General features: G+C 41.9%; 3 protein-coding genes across 4 annotated transcripts; all 3 read left to right on the top strand.

Annotated features, from left to right (window-relative positions):
- Window positions 1-4,860: 4,860 nt before the first annotated feature.
- Window positions 4,861-5,823, top strand: Or2d3 (olfactory receptor family 2 subfamily D member 3). The gene has a single exon (XM_090349008.1). The coding sequence runs from the start codon at window positions 4,882-4,884 to the stop codon at window positions 5,821-5,823; it is 942 nt and encodes a 313-aa protein (XP_090205134.1). The 5' UTR covers window positions 4,861-4,881.
- Window positions 5,824-12,497: 6,674 nt separating this feature from the next.
- On the top strand, window positions 12,498-14,670 carry LOC150053266 (zinc finger protein 215-like). The gene is made up of 3 exons (XM_090349271.1): window positions 12,498-12,864; window positions 13,433-13,518; window positions 14,503-14,670. Exons 1-3 carry the CDS (start codon window positions 12,498-12,500, stop codon window positions 14,668-14,670), a joined length of 621 nt encoding a protein of 206 aa, XP_090205397.1.
- LOC150053265 (uncharacterized) lies at window positions 13,431-16,946 on the top strand. 2 transcript variants are annotated; one of them, XM_090349007.1, is made up of 2 exons: window positions 13,431-13,518; window positions 15,672-16,946. In XM_090349007.1, exon 2 carries the CDS (start codon window positions 15,725-15,727, stop codon window positions 16,607-16,609), a length of 885 nt encoding a protein of 294 aa, XP_090205133.1. In that variant the 5' UTR covers window positions 13,431-13,518; window positions 15,672-15,724; the 3' UTR covers window positions 16,610-16,946. The 2 variants fall into 2 exon arrangements, with proteins under 2 accessions (XP_090205133.1, XP_090205132.1); XM_090349006.1 differs by lacking the exon at window positions 13,431-13,518 and adding an exon at window positions 14,955-15,027.
- Window positions 16,947-23,213: the final 6,267 nt, after the last annotated feature.

Raw genomic sequence — 23,213 nt, 5'->3', positions numbered from 1 at the left:
GGGACAAGATTATTCTCAAGTACTTTTTAGTTTTTCAGATAATACAAAACAAACTTTTTGTTTTCTTGCAAATTATATTTTTCTCTTAGGAAACATTATCTAAGAAGGAGAAAAGCTATTATTGCTTTCATCTTAAAATGATTCCTAGAAGAAACCAAAATGTGGATAAAATAGAGTATTAGAAAGTAGCTACTAAGTGAATGTTTTAGATTGACAGAAAATGTTCTCATAAATGGTGCTCAGTGTACAATTAGGGAGAAAAAAACTAAAGTAGAACCTTACTTTGTCACACATATCATACACACACACACATACTAGGACATAATGTTAAATAAGCCACACATGTAAGTATGCCATGAAAATGTTTTTGAAGATAACTTTTTTTAAAAAGCATGACTTTAAACACTAAAGTCCTTTCGAATATTAATACAACTATCCAAGATTTAAGAGTAAAAACTGACTGGCATACATAGAGTGAATTATCAAAGTTTCTCTGCCTTTTGTCTAAGATCAAACATAACAAATTATAAGACACCCATATGATCTAAGAACAAAACATTTTAAAAGCCAAATGGAAATGCAGAAAAAGACTTAACTAGTTATTTATAGATTAGTAATATTGAAGTTTGAAAATACCAAGTTTCCTTAAAGGTGGAAATAAATAGGAACTATTATTCAATTTTGGTGAGAGAGCAAAGCAAGGAACTATTTTTTTTTCCAGTCCTGGGCTTAAGCTCAGGGCTTGAGCGCTGTCCTTGGGTTTTTCTCGAGGCTAGAACTCTGCCACTTGAGCCTAAGCACCATTTCTGGCTTTTTTTCTGTGTATGTGGTACCAAGGAATCGAACCTGGGTCTTTGTGCATGCTAGGTAAGCGCTCTACCACTAGGCCAAACTCTCAGCCCCAAAGCAAGGAACTTTTTATAGAGAGCAGTTGATAATGTTCATAGATATTTTAAATGGATTATGTTTTTCTCTTGGGGTATATTATCTAAAATTTATCTTAGAGTCAATGAAGTAGCTTCAGGCAAGTTATTCTTCAAATATAACTGACAAGGGCATAAAAATAGAGGATCAGAAATGCTTGCTGAGATAATTCTAATGTCTAAAGTTCTCACATTAATAGGAAGAGTAAACTAAATTGTATCACACATCGCATATATATTGACATGATCAATTTATCTTGTTTAAAGCTATAAATCTCATTTAATATAAAATCTACTTCTGGAATAGTGACGTATCAGAAGCTTTTATTGTATTTATTGTCAGAGTAATATACAGAGGGTTTACAGTTACATTCGTTAGGTAGTGGGTGCATTACTTCTCGAACCCAGATACCCCTTCTCATGTTTTGTCCCCATTTATCTTAATGAATTAGATGGCTCTGTGAAGCCCTGAGAAAATATATGTATGATGCCATTTGTTTCTTAAGACAGTGTCCAGTAAAGCCCATGCTAGCCTCAAACTCATAATCCTCTTGTCTCTACCTCTTGAGTACTAAGACTATAGGCATGTGCCACCATATACAACCCTGTTGATGTTTTTTTTCCTGTAAGACTTGAGAGCAATGAATATGATTTGTGAACTTTTGTGATTTCCAATCTTACACAAATAACATGATACCACATAACATGGAAAGGTAACAAAGTGCATCACACTCAGTTCTCATATACATCAGGCATGATTTCCCTCCTGACTCAGCCTTGGTCAGTATCCAGCTGGCTCACAATTTACTCTGAACTCCAGGGACTGCACTGCTCGTGTAACCCCCAGGAACTCGCCTTCAAATATTCCCAAAGGAAAGCGCTTGGTTCAGAAGAGGGATCTCAGGAGAATTGGAGCCCGGGCCTTGGGTTAAGTAAAGCAGAAAGCGTGATGCTACCCTGAAGGGCTGATTGGTGCTGCTGGGATTGGAATGGCTCAGAAGGGAACCCATGAATGGTGCTGTCCTTTCAAGTGTCCTTCAAGAGGCAGAATTTGGTAATTTCTGCCTCCTGTTAAAATCTTGCCTCCTTCACTAATGACTCGCACATCCCTCGTCCTCCCTGTGTCCACCTTGAGGTAAGAGTGGGAAGTTGGTAGAAGGTAGAAACCATTATCAAGTATTGGCTGAGGGATAGTTTGCCATCTCTGTGACTAGAAGATGGTCCAGGGCAGACATTATATCTGAATCATATTTATTCAGAACTAATTTGATCTAACACATGGTACGCAATAATCTATACTAAGCATCCAACATGTTTCTTTTTATTGTTGTTGGTGGTGAGGCTTGAACTCTGGGCCTGGGTGTTGTCCCTGAGCACTTCAGCTCAAGGCTACTGCCCTACTCTTGAGCCACAGCCCCAGTTCTGGTTTTTTAGTGGTTAATTGGAGATAAGAGTCTCATGGACTTTAGTGCTGGCTTTGAACCTCCATCCTCACATCTCAGCCTCCTGAGTAGCTAGGATTACAGGTGTGAACCACTGCATCCGGCCAACAGGTTTCTTGAACTGGCTGACTTGAGTCAAAGTATTGGGAGACAGAGCAATAATTCTAAGTTAGAGATGAATAATACTTGTCAGATGACAGGGAGACTCACTGACTCTGAATTGTGTGAGAAGGCAGAAACCCGAAATTCCTGATGTATGTATGTATGCATGCATGCATGCATGTATCTATGTGTTTATTTAACATTGTTTTGCTGGTTTAAATTAGGTATGAAGATTAGGATTTCATTGTTACATTTCTACACATTTAAAATATATTCCAATAAATCACATCTTCTCGATCATTCTCCCTCTGATTGTCTCTAAAAATGTTATTCATTTCTTGGTGCCAATGGCGCATGCCTGTAATCCTAGCTACTTAGGAGGCTGAGATCTGAGGGGAGCTGTTCAAAGCCAGCCTGTGCTGAAAAATGCCTCCGAGACTCTTACGTTCAATTCAAAAACTGCAAGTTGTGCTATGTCTCAAAGTGGTAGAGTGCTAGCTTTGAATAAAGAGTGCAGAGACAGCACTTAGGCCTTGAGTTCAAGCCCCACAACTACCACCACCATGAACAACAAAAACTGCTTGTCATCATGCAAAATGTGAGGAGTTAGCACAATGAAATTAGCTATGTATATTTAAGTACTGTAAAGATATCAAGTCTTCTCGTCTTTCATCCTCATATTAATCTTTGAGTCATTCTCCCTTTATAAGAGGTTGTTAAAGATAAGTAATTCTTAGACTATAGAGATTCTCAGTAATCTTTTGGTTTAACAAGAAATCTATCTTCTAGTAAGTCCATCTGGTTATTTTGGTCAGATTACCCTATGGACCATATTTTAAGAAACGTTCAGAAGTAATCTAAAATATCCAAATGATTTTGAATTAAAATCCACAATTTCTTTTGGGAAACCTCAAGTTTTATTCAGGGAGAAAAATCTGAAAAAGATGAAAATAATCGTGGTAGGTAAAAGACTGGAGTGATTTAACCTATCCAATACTAACATACACTATTAAAGTTCTAAGTGTATGTATATTATAGTAATACAAATGTCAGTGCCTCACTGAAATTTTATACCAAACTCAAAATCAAACTAAAGAATGTAAGTGGAATAAATGGCATAATTGTTACCTAAATCAGTAGAGGAAAAGTGTGTTTGAAAAACTATGTCTATTTCAAGCTTGGTGGTTTACTACTAATACTAATCCTCAAAAAGCTGAAGCAGGAGGATTGAGAGTTAATGGTTATCTTACATTATACAGTGAGTTCAAGGGCAGGATAAGTAGCAAGACTCAGAAATGAAAAAGGGGACACTATGTTGAAAATGAACTATACAAGTTGTGGATGGGGATGAGAAGGAGAAATGGGGAGGTGACATTGTCTAAAAAGAAATATACTGATTACCTGACTTATGTACATCACCTTTTTAATAATAATAAAAACAATTTTAGAAAACAAACGAAAAAGGTGCCAGAAACAAAATATTCTCGTGGCTATCCTCATTCTTTCTAAAATCCAAATAAATTAGATATTTTAGTGTATAACAAAACAAATACCAGTTTTTTTAAATAAAACCAATACTGATATTTCTAAGAGGAACTATTGGCAAATACTTTTGCAGCAGCCTTTGAGTGGAGAATGACCTTCTAAGGACCTAATAAAAAGAATTACCCATTATGTTAACATTAATATGCTTAATAACATAAAAACTCATGGTTGAAGAATGCATACTTGTAAAATATAAGCAACAGGGCTGGGAGCATAGTCTAGTAGTAGAGTGTTTGCCTAGCATGCTCAAAGCCCTAGGTTTGATTCCTTGGTACCACATACTCAGAAAAAAGCAGGAAGTAGTGCTGAAGTTCAAGTGGCAGAGCACTAGTCTTGAGCAAAAGTGTCCAAGGACAGTGCCTAGGCCCTGAGTTCAAGGCCCAAGATAGGCAAAATAATATATATATAAATATACATACATATATGTATACATGTATATACATACACATATACATGTACATATATAGATGTACATGGATAGATAGATAGATAGATAGATAGATAGATAGATAGATAGATAGAATGATAGGTAGATAGATATGTGCAACAAAGAGAAAAGCTATTTACAATGTCAAAAGGCTTTTAAAAGTTAAGAATGAAAGAACACCATGGAAAGATAGGAAACAATTTTTTTTGTTTTTATTTGAAAATGCTGAAAACAGAGGGCTTACAATTACATGTCAGACAGAGAGTACATTTCCTTCTGAACAACCGTCAGTAGAAAAAAAAATAGAACAGTTAAAATAGTCTTGAATAACATGCTGGCTCCAGTATGAGCTCCTTCTATAGGCCAGGACAGCATCCACTAAACCAGTCCTTGTTGTTGTTTCTTTCGTTTGTGACAATCAGGTACACGAGCACAAGTCTCCATGGGACAAGAAAACCAAACCTGTGTGGATGAGTTTGTCTTCCTGGGTCTTTCTCAGGACGTCCAGACCCAGGTCCTGCTGTTCCTTCTTTTCCTCGTCATTTACCTGCTGACCGTCCTTGGAAACCTGCTCATCATCATCCTCACCTTCGGGGACCCTCGGCTCCACACCCCCATGTACTTTTTCCTCAGAAACCTCTCCTTCGCAGATCTCTGCTTCTCCACTAGCATCGTCCCTCAAGTGCTGATTCACTTCCTGGAGAGGAGGAAAACCGTCTCCTTTCGGGGGTGCATGGCACAGATAGTGGTCTTCCTCCTGGTTGGCTGCACGGAGTGCGCACTGCTGGCGGTGATGTCCTACGACCGCTATGTGGCTGTCTGCAAGCCCCTGCACTACTCCTCCATCATGACACAGGGCCGCTGTGTCCAGCTGGCCGTAGGGTCCTGGGCCAGTGGAGCCTTGGTGTCCCTGGTAGATTCCACCTTTACTTTCCATCTTCCCTACAGGGGAGAGAACAAAGTCAACCACTACTTCTGCGAGCCCCCTGCCCTCCTGAAGCTGGCCTCGGCAGACACGCACAGCACAGAGATGGCCATCTTCGCCATGGGGGTGGTGATCCTCCTGGCTCCTGTCTCCCTCATCCTGGTCTCCTACTGGAACATCGTCTCCACTGTGATCCACATGCAGTCCGGGGAGGGGAGGCTCAAGGTCTTCTCCACCTGTGGCTCTCACCTCCTTGTGGTTGTCCTCTTCTATGGGTCCGGCATATTTACCTACATGAGGCCAAACGCCAAGACCACAAAGGAGCGGGATAAGATGATATCCGTGTTCTACACAGTGGTGACCCCGATGCTGAACCCCATCATTTATAGTCTGAGGAACAAGGACGTCAAGGGGGCTCTGAGGAAACTGGCAGGAAGAAAGTCCTCTCAGAAACAGTGATCTGGAAGTGGCGCTGGGGCTCAGACTGGTAGGGTGATGGCCTTGAGCTGAAGAGCTCAGGCACAGCGCCAAGGCCCAGAGTTTAAGACGCACGACCCCCCAAAACAACACAGAAACAAAGTGATCTATGAGTCTGACTTTTAGAGATCACAAATACATGAGGAGGATTTAGAAAAGACAAACAGAGGTATGTAATTTTTAAAAGAAAGAGCAGAATTTTGACAGGCAGTGATTAACTAGGTCATTTCAGAGGGAAAAAAAATGAAGGATTTCTTGTAGAGAAGGCAAATACTCCAAACTAAAGCTAGGGAAAGAAACAAGATGATGAACAGTTAACTTATTTTCTGATAACGAGAGATGGCTGATACTACTCTGATGGGTATAGTTAATTCAGTTGCCATAAATGCATTTTAAGTAGGAACACCCATGAATCTAAAAGACAAAAAAACATGTGACTGTGACAAAAAAAAACCATACAATACTAATTGTAGGCATGATTCTAACTTCAAAGGAATTTCAAATATAGTTGTCCCATCATCTATACCTTAGAATAAATCCTGAATAAAATTACCAAGACATTTGAAACAATTTTTAAGACTGGGATCAGCCACATCGAGCACTTTTTCAATTTGTGAAAACTACCACAGGCAATAATACTGCTAGGTTTAAATAATAAGACCAAGTTTCATATAAGCATTGACAGACTATCAGAGTAAAAAGTTGGTAGCCATTAAATCCAATCTCCATAAAAATTAGACTGTTCTGAAGTAGAGATTCTGAACAATTGGCAGCATCTACTAACAAAGAATAATAAAGCTTCTCTACTCTCTTAGGTCATTATCTTTCATACATAGACAGGTTCTCAGTTGTTGTAATGTTCACAGATAATGGACTATTTTTAATATTTTTATTTCTCATATTCCTTGATCCTCACCTCTCCAAAAATCTGAGACATATTCATACTCATGGTCTTACTTAAACCTTGCACATATATGCACACATATATTTATATACTTATATGTGTATAGGTACATGCATATATACATGTATATGTACCTATACACATATAGGTACCACATATACATATATAGGTGTATGTATATGTTACTCCTATTGTCCACATGATAAAATCATAGAATCCTGGGCATAATACTGTAGTATCTTTTAGGCATTATTTGAAAAGGTTTTTAAGGTAGCAATGGACAAATAAAATCCTGAAATAATCATCACGTACACATTCATGTAAAGACACAGTGCCAATGAGGCTGCTTTATATCACTGATAAAACACTGCCTTCAGCAGGGCATGGTGGCTCACGCCTGTAATACTAGCTACTCAGGAAGCTGAAATCTGAGGATCGAGGTTCAAAACCAGCCTGGGACAAAAGGACCTGAGACACTTATTTCCAGTTTATCTCTAGAAAATGGGAAGTGGGGCTTGGCTCAAGGGGTAGAGCAGTAGCCTTGAGCTGAAGAGCTCAGGGACAGCACCCAGGCCCAGAGTTCAAGCTCCATGACCCCCCCCCTCAAAAAAAAACACTTCCCATATGTAGCACTTTCTGCTCCTATGGAAAAAAGTATAATAGGCTTAAAAGATATCTAATGGCACAATATTTAGCATATATATACAGAAATCATTATCAAGATGATGTATTGCCCCAAGTTTTAAGTTGCAAGTTTAAGCTAAAAGTAAGCCATACTGAAACACTGGTGCTTTTAGTCCTGAAGCCAGAACCCTAAGACCAAACTCTTATCACAAAACTGGTCCGATGGGGATATAATAGCCATTTGGCAATAAATTGTGCAATTTACAATGGTCTGTATCCCTCATGTGACACTGCTGCTGTACATGCTCTGTGGATTTGTGGATTTTCTGATCTAGGGGGTAGAGAGAGGTGGAGGGGAAGGATAGATAGATGGATAGATAGAGATAGATAGATAGATAGATAGATAGATAGATAGATAGATAGATAGATGGATGAAGGAGATGAGAAGAAAGAAGGGAGGAAAAGGAATGGGTGAGTGGATGACAACTTTTGACTAAATATTTCTTAAGCCACTTGGTCAAGATTGAACCAGTGATGATAAGGAGTCATACTGATAGCTGTTACTTCAGCTGTCCTATGATGCAAATAGCACTCTTTCTGTGACCTTCTTTTCCAACACCTGTAACCTCAGCCCAATCATGAGAAAAACATCAGGCACTTCCCAACAGAGAAAGATGCTACAAAATACTTGATCCTAGCTTATTAAAACTATGGAGATTATGAAAAGCCAAGCCTGTAATCCTAGCTATTCAGGAGGCTGAGATCTGAGGATCAAGGTTCAAAGCCAGCCGGGCATAGAAGGACCTGAAACTTTTATCTCCAATTAACCTCTAGAAAATGGAAGTGGAGCTTGGCTCAAGGGTTGGGTGACAGCCTTGAGCTGAAGAGCTCAGGGCTAGTGCCCCAGTCGAGTTCCAGCCCCAGGGCTGACGCACACAAAAAAGATTATCAAAAGGTCTTGGAGATATAAACATAACTACATAGACATAAAAATCTATGATGGGGTATATACTCCATAGACATAATATTTTATTACATATATCAATATATATCTATGACATACTAACCCTCAGCTCAATTTTAATTCTGTTCTAAAATCTATGTACCAGTGATTGTATATAGATTCCCTTCTTGAATACTTGTTTGTTAAACATGATGTTTGAAATACGATGTAAAAATCAATGTTAATAAAGTCTAAAAAAAAAAGCCAAGGAAAGACTGTGAAACTGTCACAGCCTAGAGGAGCCTGAAGACATATGACAACTAAATGTAATATAATATCCTGGCAACAAAAAAAAAAACCAACCAAGAAGACATACTAAAATAATCTAAAAAAGGTATTATGAGCCATGGCTAATAATGAGATTGTATATTATAGCAAATATAGCATTATGATATAAGCTATCAACAATCAGGAAACTGGTTATAAGAAATTCTTTAATGTCTTCCTCAAATTTTTATACCTAAAAGTTCCCTAGAAATAAAGTCTATTTTTAATGAAAAGTCTATTTTTTTTGTTACCAGCTCTTAAGCCTAGATTATGTATACCTAAATTCAAATGACTGAAAGTTATTTGTTGTCTCTCAGTTGCAAAAGAAAGAGAGAGAGAGAGAGAGAGAGAGAAAGAGAGAGAGAGAGAGAGAGAGAGAGAGAGAGAGAGAGAGAGAGAGAGAGAGGGAGGGAGAGAGAGATTGGATATTTAGCCTTTAAGAATAGGGGCAAGGACTGAGAGTTTGTCCTAGTGGTAGAGTGTTTGCCTAGCAAGCATGAAGACCAGGGTTCAATTCCTTGGTACCATGTACATAGGAAAAAAAAATGGGGACAGTGATGTGATAATGATTAAACAAGATGCTGTCTCTAATTTCTTTATGATAGTAATGAATATAAAGTTGTCCAAAAAATCCAATTTCCATCTCTTTTTACCTTACTCAATTTCTGGGCTAGAATTAAAGCTCCCAGTGGAACATTTCCCCTCCTTACTAATTTGAGTTCTTTCCTTTTCCCTCTTACAGCCATATATCTATTCCTGAATCAAATATCAAATATTAATCATATTGTAATAAATATTGAGTATTCCCTCCTTTATAACACTTTCCTTCTTTTTGTTCCAGACTTCTTTATTTCAGGCTAAATCTCTTTTCTCTTTTGTAGGAAAATTTCTCTTTTGTAGGACCTGCTGTTCAGGTCCTAGTCCCTAGGATCAATTCTCTGACCACCCCCTCCCTTCCTCTCCTTTTCCCTTCCTCACACATTTTAATTTATCCCAAACAGGCACAGATTTCACCTGTGTAGCCCTCCATCTCTAAGCTCCAGGAGACTCAAGTACACGATTGGCAACGTGTCTTGGGTGTCACCAAACATCTCACATCTACCAAGCTAAAACAGAACTCACATCTGCAAGGTCCTTTCCCTACATGCAAAACCCCGAATGAATTCAGGAATCCATAAATCAGCAAAGACCATGCACTATACAAGACGATATCTTATTGAAATTACATTCACTGACATTTGGTTCCAGGTAAACAGAGCAGATAGAAAATAGATTTGGGTCAATTTCCAAAAATGAGATGAGAAATTAAGGGAAGTTGGGCTCTGTATCTCTCCAATCCACCAAGACAGCCAATGGGCCCAGTCTTTATTGCACAGAAGGGGCGGGGCGTGAGATGGGCGTGGCCAAATGCCAGAAGGGGTGAGGCCTGAACGGGGCGGGCCCGGAAAGGGGCGGGGCCTGAGAGGCCTTGAGGTCTTGGAGTCCCAGCCAGGCCGCGGGTGCTTCTGGGGGTCCTGCCAGCCGCCTGCTTCTGCGCCCAGGCCCGCCGAGGGCACTGGTGAGCTGCGGTGTGGCTGACCCGGTCGGGAACCAGCCCTGCCGAGTTCTTGGGTCATTGTGGCCTGCATTTGTACTGGCCAGGTGGGCGACTTCCGCCGCTCCTCACGGACGGGACCCGGGCGTGACTGCACGGGCTTGGCTGGGAGCCAGGCTCGCAGGTATCCGGCGCGCCGCGGCCGGATGGGGAGCTGACTTGGGAGTCGCGCCTGGGGTCGTCCACGCGGGACGGAGCGGATCCTCGCTTCCAGGTGTGCGCGCGGGGCGCCCGCTGAGGGCCCGGGATGGGTGTGTGTGTGTGCGGGGAGAGGTGGGCGCGCGCGCCGGAGCCTGAGGGGCCGGGCGGGGAGGTGGGACGGGGTCCCACCAGGTCACCCCTGGACGATCCGCCCTTCCGTAGGAGAGTCGCCTGTCCCCTGCAGATGTGGGAATGACTGGAATTGAGGCCTCCAGGGAGCACCTGTGGTGAGGGGCGCCTTTGCTGGGAGAGGGAATCCCTTCCCAGTCCTTCTTCACCACTCCCTCCACACGTGAACACCTCCTCCTGGGGCTTAGTCGTTTGACTCCAGACTTTCTGTTCTCCTTTTCTACCTCGAGCCTCTACCCAGTGGATTAAAAACCGCTCTTCTTACAGATTGCTATCTGGGCATACATAATAGGTATTTTCGAGTTCCTCAACCATCTCTCGAACTACCATCTCACCTGGATATATTCATCGGATCCTCTAAAATCCTGTCAGCTGAACTGCCCCAGTCCCTCCTCCATGAGCTGGTGTGGCTCACTGTCTGAACTCCAGTCCCACTGTCATCCTCCCCAGATGTTTATTCAGTATTTTAGAACTTAAACTTTACAGTTCTTGGCTTTGCATATTGCAGCATTCATTACTTACAGAATAAAGCTACTCTGTCATGGCGGGCCAGTCTTCCAGCTCCCTATCCTCAGAAATCTTCAGTGGAGGCAGGGAAACCTGACCTTCCCACTTACGTTCCTAGCTCTGCAATTATTCACATTCATTCATTCATGTATTTCTGCGGTTTTTCACTTCCTGGGTAAATGCTTAATGCATCTCATTCTGGATGCCCAGTGTGTTTTTAATTTATAGATATTTTGTCACTGTTACTGTAGAGAAGCAAAAATTGAAGTTTCAAAGTAGGTAAATTTTGGGGGATGTTCATGTTAATTTCTAGGTTGATTATAGTAATAGTCTCTACTGCCCTCATTTGCTTTTGTACTTGAAGGTTCTCTGATTGCCTGGTAAAAGCTTTTGTAAGCATGCTTATATATTGGCAATACTCTCTTGGTTCTTTGCTTTTCTGGGAACAATGCCTCTTTAAGGCTTCTCCCTCTAGTGGTATTTTAAATTTTCTTGTTCATTGCTTTTTTGTTGTTGTCCTCGTCAGTGTTGTCGGTTATGGGGCTTGAACTCTGGGCCTGGGCACTGTCCCTGAGCTCTTCAGTTCAAAACTACCACCCTGGAGCCACAGCTCCACTTCCACTTTTTCTAGTGATTAATTGGAGATAAGAGTCTCTTTCAGATCTCAGCCTCCTGAGTAGCAAGGATTACTGGTGTGAGCCGCCCCACCCAGATTGCTTGTTCTTTTTCTGTGTCATCTGGTCGGTTTGGTTGGAGTTGGTCCTGAGTTTAAAAGTGATTCTGATTACTAAATTTTTCTCCAGGTGGGACCACAAGCCCTCCAAGCCTACTTCTGAACACCTGGCTGGGCTGCCATCCCTTTTTGTTTGACATGTTCTCGTGGGCAAGTGCAAGGTTCCAAGTTCAAGCTCTAGAACCACCAAAATTAAAAAGAGTGTCTAAGGGCTAGCCAGGGAAAGTGAAAGTATATTCTCTTATTCTAAGAAATAAAAGGGGGAGAGAAGGGAAGGGAAAGTGGGAGAAAAACATGGGAGGGATAACAGTGTCCAACAAGAAATGTATTTACTACTTTATCTATGTAACTATAACCCCTCTATACATCACCCTGACAATAAAATGAAAGAGAAATTTAAAAATGGATTCATAAAATTTGCTTGTTAAGTAATTTGAGGAATATTATTTGTACTCTTTCAAGGTATTTCTTGTTTATCTTGTTTTACTCTCCTAAGAAGCTGAAAACTGGCTGTGTATGTGAAGTTCCTGGGATTCTTCTCCTTACGGTGATAGAACATCGTCTATGAGTCACACAACACATGGTAAACAGGTGTTGACCCAAGACTGAGAAGGACTGGAATCTTTTAGGACAAATTTGAACTGTAGTGGAGCTTCCATTTAGGAGGCTGCAGCTTTAGAATCAGTTGATGGCCATGTCAAACCCTCAGGACGTGTCTCCACATGAAGAAAGTGAGTTCCTGAGGGCAGACATGTCCTGGGAGCATATGACTGCCATGGACACATATGACTTTGAGGCATCTCGTCAGAAGTTCAGGCATTTCCAGTATCTAGAAGTGGCTGGGCCACATGAAGCCCTGAACCACCTCTGGAAGCTCTGTGTTCAGTGGCTGAGACCAGAGATTCATACCAAGGAGCAGATCCTAAAACTGTTGGTGCTGGAGCGATTCCTGGAAGTTCTCCCTGAAGATGTCAGGACCTGGGTGAATTTACAGCATCCAAAGAACAGCAAAGATGTTATAGCCTTCATAGGGGATGTGATTGAAGTGCTCCAAGATGAAGGTGAGAATGTACAACATGAGAGAGGGAATAGTGGACCTCTTCTCACAGGAAGGAAACTTACATTTTTCTCAGAACAGAGAGAGTCAAGCTCTTGGTCTTGAGAAACTTTGTTTCTCTATTAGGAACCCTGGATTGCATTCTGTAGGTGAGATAGAGGCAAGAATTTGATTTTACACATTGAGCTTGGAGTAACACGGTTTGATTTGCATTCTGAATATATTTAGGTTGATGCCAATCCTGGGATTTGAACTCAGGACCTGAGCACTGTGCCTGAGTGTTTAGTGCTCCAGGCTAGTATTCTTACCATTGGGTCCCAGCTCCACTTCTGGCTTTTTTTTTTTTCTTGGTGGTTAACTAGAAATAAGAGTCTCACAGACTTTCCTGCATAAGCTGGTTTTGAACCATGGTCCTCAGATCTCAGCCTCTAGGATTGTAGATATGAGCAACAGGTGCCCTATTTTTGCCAATTTCTATAGATGATTCCTGTGAGAAACATCTGAAAATTATTACTGTATTTGCTAGAAGGTGTCACAGTCCAAACTTCCCTAATATTTTTCTTCTTTCTTAGGCACACCTTGCCAAGACTCTGTCCTTCCAGACAACCACTCCAAAGAGAAGCATGGGAAAGCTGACTCACCAGCAGGCTTGCCCCAGGTGAATTACAACCCCTTCCTTGAGTGAAAATGTATGTTCTTGTATAGCATGACCTCCTTTTACTTCTAGTTGCTCAAACATTCCCATCCATGGGCATGAGACTTTGAGTCTTCTACAAGATGCCGGGAGACCTGCATGATGAAGAGCAGCAAGGCTGCACTTCGTCAATCTGAAAAAAAGGAATGCCTTCTCTTTTTCGATAGGGCCTACATTTTTTTTCCCCAGTCTTGGGGCTTGAACTCAGGACATGAGTACTGTCCTTCAGCTTTCTCAAGGCTCACACTCTTAACTCTTGAGCCACAGCACCACTTCTGGCTTTTTCTATGTATGTGGTACTGGGGAATCAAATCCAGGGTCTTCATGCATACTAGGCAAGTACTCTACCACTAGGCCAAATGCCTGGCTCCATTTTTTTTATTATTAATTTCCTTTGAACCTTTCTTCAACACTTTCCTATCCTGAATTCTTTTTAGGTATCTATGCCCTTGTACTATGGGGTAGTAATACTTGGCTCAACTGCCTTTTTTCTCTCATTCAAAACACAGATCAATCTCAAATAAGGAACTGTGCTTCATTTCTTTTTTTGCTAGTCCTGTGCTTGAGCTCAGGGCCTGAGCACTGTCCTTGGACTTTCTCAAGGCTAAAGCTCTACCTCTTGAGCCTCAGCACCACTTCCAGCTTTTTGCTATGTATGTGGTACTGAGGAGTTGAACCTGGGTCTTCATGCATGCTAGGCAAGCACTCTACCACTAGGCCAAACTCCCGGACCTGCTTCATTTCTTTTTATGACTATTATAGACAGACTATTTAAATGGCAAGTCAATAGGGCCCTTCATAGTGTTTGAGATCCGCGACACTTAGAACCCCAAACATTCTACCAGTCTTGTCTGTATTCTGGTTCCTACACTATTCTTTCTGAATCCATTCCTCCTCTAGTAATACTTGGGGTGTGACCATTGATTGAAAAGGAACTTGATGTTTTAGGAATCAGTAACACTGAAAGATGTGGTTGTGGAATTCAGCGAGGAAGAGTGGGGACAATTGGATCCTGCTGTAAAGAAGCTGTACAGAGATGAGATGCTGGAGAACTATAGGAACCTGAACTCCTTGCATAAAGGTGCCCGTCCATCCACTAGCAGTCTCTTCACCTAGCATTATAAGCTCTAGGAGTGGTGATGGTGTTGGCTTCATCTGGGGGCAGGCTTTCTAATATCATTAGGTACAATAGCAAGATCATCCTGCTCTGTTTACTTGGAAATCTTTTCTAATAGCCATGTCCAGGGTGCTTTCCTGGCCCCAGCCTTCGTCATCTTAGTATCTTAGCCTACTGCTTTGGGATGGATTTCTCTTGGCTGTAATAATGTGTGAAGGGTCATGGATATGGGTTGTCATTTTTATTTTCCCCCTCACCAGCTCATCTACTTTGCGAAGCAGATAAGATCCCCAGCTTGGAGAATAAGAAAAGAAGATGGATCGTGGAAGGAGATAGCTCCAAAAAGATGGTTCTGGGTAAGCGCAGGCAGATACAGGGTATTTATCAGAAGCTACACAGGTAGTGTACAGCTCTGCCTTTCAGTCACCTGAACTTCAGTGAGTGGGAGGCAGAGAGGCATCATTGCATTTTATTCACAGATTCTATTTCCTCTGAGGCAAATTATTGCCCTGAGTTAGGCATGTGTGTGTAGTGGGGGTGGCAGGCTTGTGAGTAATATTCCCCTCATAGAATGGATTTAGAAAGATTCTCTTCCTTCCAGTTCTGTGGAGTAGTTTGAAAGAGTTCTTTAGTCATTTGATAAAATGAAGCAGGGACTTTATTCAGTCCTGGACTTTTCCTTTTGCAAAAGGAAAAGGAAAGCCTTTTGATTCAGTCTTTGAAATCTCAATAGTTCAATGTGGGTAGGTCAGATGTGTCCATGAGACTTTCCATATCCTGTAGATCTTCCATTGTGGTAGCATGCATGTTACTTGGTTCTTTGTGGAAGAGGAGGTGAGTGCTGGCACCTCTTTTCAGACATCTTTTCCTAATCTTCCCTCACACTTTCATTCTGTGTTTAGTAAACAGGCCATGTGCAAATGTCCACCCTTCTGTGGTCTTCCCTTTCATGAAGCATTTTCCTTTCTTTTCATCCCTCTACTTTTGTATTTCTTCTTAGACTTGGAGACTGTTTCAGAACACCCGGATTCAGTGCCACAGCAGTGGGATTCAATGGAGGAGTCATTCCCAGACACAGCTACGAGGATTACTAAAAGCTCTCATCCTTCCTTAGATGTCTGTGGAGATGAGGATCGGTTATGTATGAACCAGAACAAAAGAGACAGCAATTGGCCACAAGAGGCTTTCATTTGTAAGACTGTCTACAGACAGTCCGCAGAGCCTGAGTGTCATGAAGATAAACCAGGCTTGCAGTCCGTGAACGTGGCCAGGGGCATGCAGCGGTCTGTGAACATGGCCGGGGGCGTGCAGCAGTCCGTGAACGTGGCTGGCGATGTACAGCAGGGAGCTCCTGCTAGAAAGAGCTCCCCACAGGAGCATAAGTTTGAAACTAACTTCACATTTAATTTAGAGTATGTGTATAAGCAACATCCAGATGATAAGGAATATGGGCAGACCGTAAGCCTGAGTACATGCATTATTCAACCCCAAGAACATCATACCACTCTCAATCCCTACGCATGCAGTCAGTGCGGGAAAGCCTTCAGCCGAAGCTCATCTGTCATTCGGCATCAGATCATCCACACGGAAGAGAAGCCCTATAAATGCAGTGAGTGTGGGCGATCCTTCAACAGGCACACAAACCTGAAGAAACACCAAAAGATCCACGCCAAGGCTAAGGCCTGGGAAGTTGACAAAGGAGGAAAAGCCTTCTGTAAGGGGGAAGACTGGAGTAGGAACCCAAGACCCTGCTCCAGAAACAATCCGTATGAATGTGTTGTCTGTGGCAAATCCTTCAACCGCAGCTCCTCCCTCCTGCGACATCAGATGATTCACACAGGAGAGAAACCATTCACCTGTAAGGACTGTAGGAAAACCTTCAACCGACATTCAAACCTTATTAAACATCAGAAAGTTCATATGCGAGGCAAATCCTGAAAAGGAAGAAATACTGGTTGGGCATGGAGAGAGTGTCCACTCACTACAGCATCTATGAATTTACATAGGAGGGAATCTTGAGAATGTGATGAATGTGAGAAAGCATTGGCATTGGTCTGAGATTACTTCTTAACTAATGGGACAGTACTGAGGTGTGGAAGTAACCTGCTGCTTGCTATCTGCACATCAGCACGTACACACTCAGTACACACTCAGTGATGTAATCAGTCAGGAGCTAGAGGGCACCTGGCCCCACCCACCTGGACCAAGTGGGGTGTGTCTCAAGACACCATTGCCTGTTTGATGATGTGGCTGCAACCACTTGATCTGTATTTAGCCAGCATGTTTTGTGGAATAAAGTTAGATCTGTACCAAGAGTCTTGGTCTCCAGAGTCTGTATTACTCGTGGGCTCTGTCGCCATCTTCCCCTCTCGTGGAGGACTGAGAAGGATGACAACACTGGGGGAAAATACGTTTGCAGGTATATTTCTGGGTTCTCCAGTGAAACTGAAGTGAGGAGATTGGGCCTGTCTGGCGCCATCTTGGCCACGTGATGGGTAGAGCTCCCTGGTTCAACTTAACAAAAGTTACTCCACTTTAGGATTCCAGATAGGTCTTCAGCCAAGAAACATGTCTTAATGTGCCCCCACATCTGTCTTCATGATGGAGACATTCCCACTGAGCAGAGCGCATACCCCTTTTCACAGCAGAAAGGTTCCCAACACTTAGTAGACTTGGGGAATATTTCCCCCACCCCTCAGTCATGGGGATTGAACTCTGGGCCTGAGCACTGTCCCTGTGCTCTTCAGCTCAAGGCTAGCACTCTACCCCTTGAGCCACAGCACCACTTCTGGTTTTCTGGTGGTTAAATGGAGATAAGAGTCTCATGGACTTTTGTACCTGGGCTGACTTTGAACCATGATCATCAGATCACGGCCTCCTAAGTAGCTAGGATTATAGGCATGAGCCACAGCATCCAGCTTAGGAATTTTTTTTTCACCACTTAGGTCCTAAGTTATTATTGCAAATCCTTACACATGAGGCTAGGGTGGAAATTTCACAAGGCAACTTATAGGAAATCCTAAGGAGAAGAAGAGGCTCTGACTATAAACAATTATTAAGATGTAGTGGGGCTGGGAGTGTGGCCTAGTGGTAGAATTCTTGCCTAGCATGAAGCCCTGGGTTCAGTTCCCTACAACCATATACACAACTGGCAGAGTACTAACTTTGAGCACAAAGTATCCAAGGACAGTACCCAAGCCCTGAGTTTAAGCCCTTTGACTGGCAAAATAAAATAAATAAATAAATAAATAAAAAGATGTAGTTTATTCGTCAGCATGTTCCTTGACATGTTAATTATAATGGATGCTGACTTTTGGGTTTTGTTTTTAAGTTGTGATTTTCTTTTCGGCAGTCAAAAGATGAGCCTGTCGTGGTGGCTCAAGCCTGTAACCCTCAAAGCCTAGCTACTCACGAGGCTGAGATCTGAGCATCTAAGTTTGAAGCCAGCCTGGGCAGGAAACACAGTGAGACTCTTTATCTCTAATAACTCAAAGCAGAAGTGGAGCTGTGGCTCAAGTGATCCAGCATTTACCTTAAGCAAAGGAAGCTCTCTGACAGTGCCCAGGCCCAAAGGTCAAGCCCCAGGACTGGTAAACATGAAAGTACCACTTTTAATTGTATTTTCTTTCAACACCTAATTATTTGGGTCAAAATGGTTACTGGTTTCTGGAAACTTACATTTTCCTTTAAGTATGCTTACTGTATTCACTAAGTTAAACATAGTTCTACCCCCCTGAGCTGTCTTTCTTAACGCATTCTGCCAGCAGATAAATGCACTGACTGTTCCATGAACCCTACTTGATGTCTGGAGTCATGTAATAATCACTCTTTTCCTACACATAAGAATGGGACTCGACAGCAGAAACTGTTGAAAAATGAATTATACAACTCGTGGATGAGGAGGGAGGGGGAAAACTGGGGGAGAACAAAGGAGTGACATTATCCAAAAAAGAAATGTACTCACCTCACTTGTGTGACTGTAACCCTCTGTGTATCACTCTTATTTTAAAAAAGAAAAAAAATAGCCAGACATCAGTGGCTTACACCTGAATCCTTACTCCTCAGGAGGCTGAGATCTGAGGATCGCAGTTTGAAGCCAGCCTGTAAGACATTTTATCTCCAAGTAACCACTCAAGAACTGGAAGCGGTGCTGTGGCTCAAGTGGTAGAGCACTAGCCTTGAACAGGAAGAGGCTCAGGGACAGCATCCAGGCTCTGAGTTCAAACCCCACAACTGGAAAAGAAGAAAAAAGAAAATAATCACTACTGGTCTAGGGCCTCAGTTGGTCCTGATGGAATATACTTGTTCTCACTGAATCATTCATCTGAAGTTCCCCTAACTCCAGGATTCTTAACATTTGCTGTGACTCTGACCCTTTTAAGGGCCTGAGAAAAACAACAGAATCATCCCTTAACTCCTATTCCTGCTCCATTTACACCACACACACACACACACACACACACACACACACACACACACACACACACACACACACACACACACACACGACTGAGCTTCTGCAGTTCCTTCTGTGTGGGTTGTTGGCATCTTGGGTTCTGCCTCATGCCAGACTTACTGCTGCCCTCCAGGATGAGCAACTAGTTATCCAATCTTTACTCATCAAGGTTCTACTGTTCCAGAATTTTAGCTGGGGATATTGTCATGTAATTAGATTTAGAGTATCTTTTTAAGTGTTGGCTAATGGGCTATGGGGGAGCAGCTATGCACTGTTCTATTTTCTTGGACTTCTTCCCTTTCCCAGCTTTGCAGTGAAGTAATGAAAACTGTAGAACTGCATGTGACCACAAGAGGGAGCCAGTGCTAAGTTTTTTTGGTGTGAGTATATGCCTGTGTGTTTTATCTTAAGCAAGTTGGATTGGTAATGAGAGATAAACTTGAATCACATACAAGCTAATTTTTTTCAATTTCTTTTGGTACCACAGATTCCTACCTCTCCACATAAACTTCCTTCACTTAGTATATGTTGGTCACTGCTAGATTATTTTGGCTAATCTCAGTTTTGAAATTGTATAAATTAAACTCAGAGGACCCTTCTGAAATATAACTTTTGGTTATGAGATGCAAAAGTTCAAAATTCATGTAAAACCTAAACTCTGAAATTAGGTTTTTATTTTCTTACATGCTGTAAATACTTAGCCATCTTTTGCCGTTGGCTCCTTTGAACTTCATATATCAGCCTTACCAAAAATTCCATATCCCTATAACACCCATACACTTAGCTCTAGCACTTTTTGGAATGTTACTGCCTACTACTTTATACACTCAAATAATCTTTTCTTCAAATGCAACTAAAACTGTTATCTAGGAAACCTCAGGCAACCAAAGATTGAGGTGGAAAATTCTTTTAGAGGAGCTAACATCTGGTGACAAAAATGATCCAGAAAGACAGAATCCTGAATTTCATCATGTTGAAATCTTGAAAAGAAACCTTAAAGCCTAGAATCCTCAAATGTAAAAACTTCAAATATAAAATCTCAGATGTCAACATCTTGAACATACAAATATTGAGAAGTCTAATTTCCATTTCACGTTTGGGGAATGCTACCGCATGGAAGGGAGAAAACTGATTTTGGAGGGGGGGAATGGGTCATGTTATATAGCATGATCTATTCAGCTTAAAAACGTTTCCTTTGGCTTTGCATGGTGACCTATTCCTATAATCCTGCCTACTCTTGAGGCTGAGATCGGGAGCCTCAAATTTCAAGGCTAGTCCATCTACCGCAGTCCAAAATCACCTGTTAAAAACAGGTTCCAGCTGGGTACCAGTGGCTGGTTATCCTTGCTAATCAGGAGATGGAGATCTGGAGGACAGTGATGCAAAGCTATCCCAGGCCCAAGTGTCTAAAACATGCATCTCAAAGCTAGCAAGCAAAATGCCAGTTCAGAAGTGTAGCGCAAGTGGTAGAGTGCCAGCCTAGCAAATGAGCTGCCCTATGTTCCAACCCTAGTACTACCCGTTCCCACTTGCCCCCCTCCCTTTTTTTTAGCCAGTCCTAGAGATACTGATTCAGTGAGTGCAAGGTGGGCTCATGATTTTGCAATCACGCTCCACCCCCCGGGTGACACTTGAGCTGCCAGGTCTGGGACTACACATGAACACTTTTTGGTTTGGGTGTTAATAAAGAACTGAACTCAGGTCTTCGTGCTCTACCATTTAAGTCTTGCCACCACAGCCCTTTGCTTTTAGTTCATTATGGAGACACAGTGGAATGCTGCTTTGGTTCAGGCCAGCCCCAGATCATAATCCTACCCACGCCTCTGCAGCAGCTGGGATCACAGTCATTCACCAACACAAACTGCTTGTTTGTGAAACAAGGTCTCCATACCTTTCTCCTGGGCTAACCTTGAAATGTGATTTTACTATCTCTACTTCCAAAGTAGCTAGGATTACAGGTTTGTGCTACTGTGCCCAGAATGAGTAGCGATTTTGTAGCACACACTAGACCTGCTTAGATTGAGGTTTGTTTCGTGCCTAAGTGATGATAATTTCTAAATGTTATTGCATCAGAAATTGCAAATTGCTTTCACAATTCTCTCTTTCCTTGTATATATATTAACTAATTTTGTCATAATAATGTGCCCTCTTTTGACTCTAATCTGAATAATATGGCATTTATGAAGGTGACTGGCTGAATTAATTTTTCATGTCAGGGTAAGGGGCTCAGCAGTGAAAAACATAATAAGTATTTCACAGGCTTGTTAGAATCTAATGATGAGCTGTTATATGTTGTAAGTTAACAATTTTAAACCAGTCCCTGGCACTCCAAATGTATTCACACATACTCTCATTGTACTTCCAGTTTCATTTCTATGGGAGGCAGGTATCTATCTGCCTGTCCCCCAGCACACAGTGAACCCCTGCATGTCTGACACTCAGAACACTGTGTATCATTATACATGGTGGCCTCAACACTGGGGAAACAACACGGCATGGAGTTGAACAATCAGGGGCTTTGTTGTATGACAGAAATGACTTTGGAGTCTTGTTGTTAGGCACTAGGTGACAGAGCCAAGTAATTCACTCACCACCAGCTGGTTTACCTGGCAGGTGTTTCCAGTAGAGACAAACAATCACAGCTGCTCATGTCTGGATTGCACTCACACTGACCCGTGAGAACGAACTTCTGGGCCAAGCTTCCCTGCCGTGGCTAAGGCTACAACCTGAGTAGTTTGGGTTACAGGCATGAGCTTTTAGTGCCTGGCTTACAAGTGTGTATTGTTATTATTGTTGTTTAAAGGAATCTCAGACCTGTAGAGCCCACCCTAGATGATCCAACCAAACAAATGGAATGAGGTTCTCGGACACTGAGGAGACCAAGAAAAAGCTGAATCAAGTAAGATGCCTCTGTTGAGTCTGAGATTTTAGGCAGCTCTGGGAGTAAGAGGTGCCTCTAAGGAAAGTGGTGAAGTTCATGTTTGCAGTTAATGGCTGACAGAGCTAGAGACATCTGTTTTTCTGTGGATAGAGAGCTGTGGCTGTTTGAAATATTTCGCTAACAGATCGAAACCTCAATGAACTGAACAAACACACAGGCAAATACACACAAACACTAACTCCCAGGAGGGTCCAGATGCAGAGAAATAAGTAGAATGAGCTTCTACTACTTAAATACTACTCAAGGGTGGATGACGCTATGACTGACAGAGCATCAAACAGTGTAATGGAGACTTCATGGGGTCCAAATAAATGACTCCATCCTCTAAGACTTTCTAATGTTAGATTTGGGGGTTTGGGCTCATGTGTGAAATGAGAAAGCATGTTCTACCAATCAGAGTGGCAAGAAAGGAGGCCTTACAAAGCACGTAGTTACTTCTGACCCCCTAAACATGCTATATATCCCAAAACATTTATGTAAAATGAAATAGTTCATATATGCACAAATAAAATTTAAAAATTTCAAGTGCTTTCCTAATTTTTTTTTTTGCCAGTCATGAGGCTTGAACTTCAGGCCTGGGTGCTGTCCCTGAGCTTCTTTTGCTCAAGGTGAATGTTCTACCATCTGAGCCACAGAGCCACTTCTGCCTTTTTTGAGTAGTTTATTGGAGTTAAGAGTTTCACAGTTTGCTGTCAGGGCTAGCTTTGAGCTGTGATCCTCAGATCTTAGCTTCCTAAGTAGCTAGGATTACAGGTATGAGCCACCAGTGCCTGGCCTTAATTCATTTTTTAAGGTGCCCTCGAGCTTCTTTAAAAAAAAAATCCTTCATTTCTTTAACTGTCTCTCCACTGTTTTTCAAATAATTATCTTTTGTGATTGTATGGGCATGTTAGAAATAATTTCAGAATCCAGACTCTTCTTTTTGCAGGGGAAGGGGAGAGGGTTGGGGGGTGGGGGAGAGAAGGGGTTAGCCAGATGCTCTGAGATGAAACTCAGGCCTCACATTTGCTAGGCAACCACTGGAACCCTACTTCCTAGTGCAATCAGAACTGAATATTTCGAGATCAGAGTTTCTCTTAAAATGTATGTGTTTGTGAATATAATATACTCAGGACATTATTTAAAGGCTATTGATTTAGTAAATT

Source organism: Megascapheus bottae, chromosome 16 (assembly GCF_031878675.1).
Source record: "Megascapheus bottae isolate mThoBot1 chromosome 16, mThoBot2.hap1, whole genome shotgun sequence".
NCBI classification, from domain to species: Eukaryota; Metazoa; Chordata; class Mammalia; order Rodentia; family Geomyidae; genus Megascapheus; species Megascapheus bottae.
The sequence above is the reverse complement of the archived record's forward strand: the minus strand, read 5'-3'. Positions and strand labels throughout refer to the sequence as shown.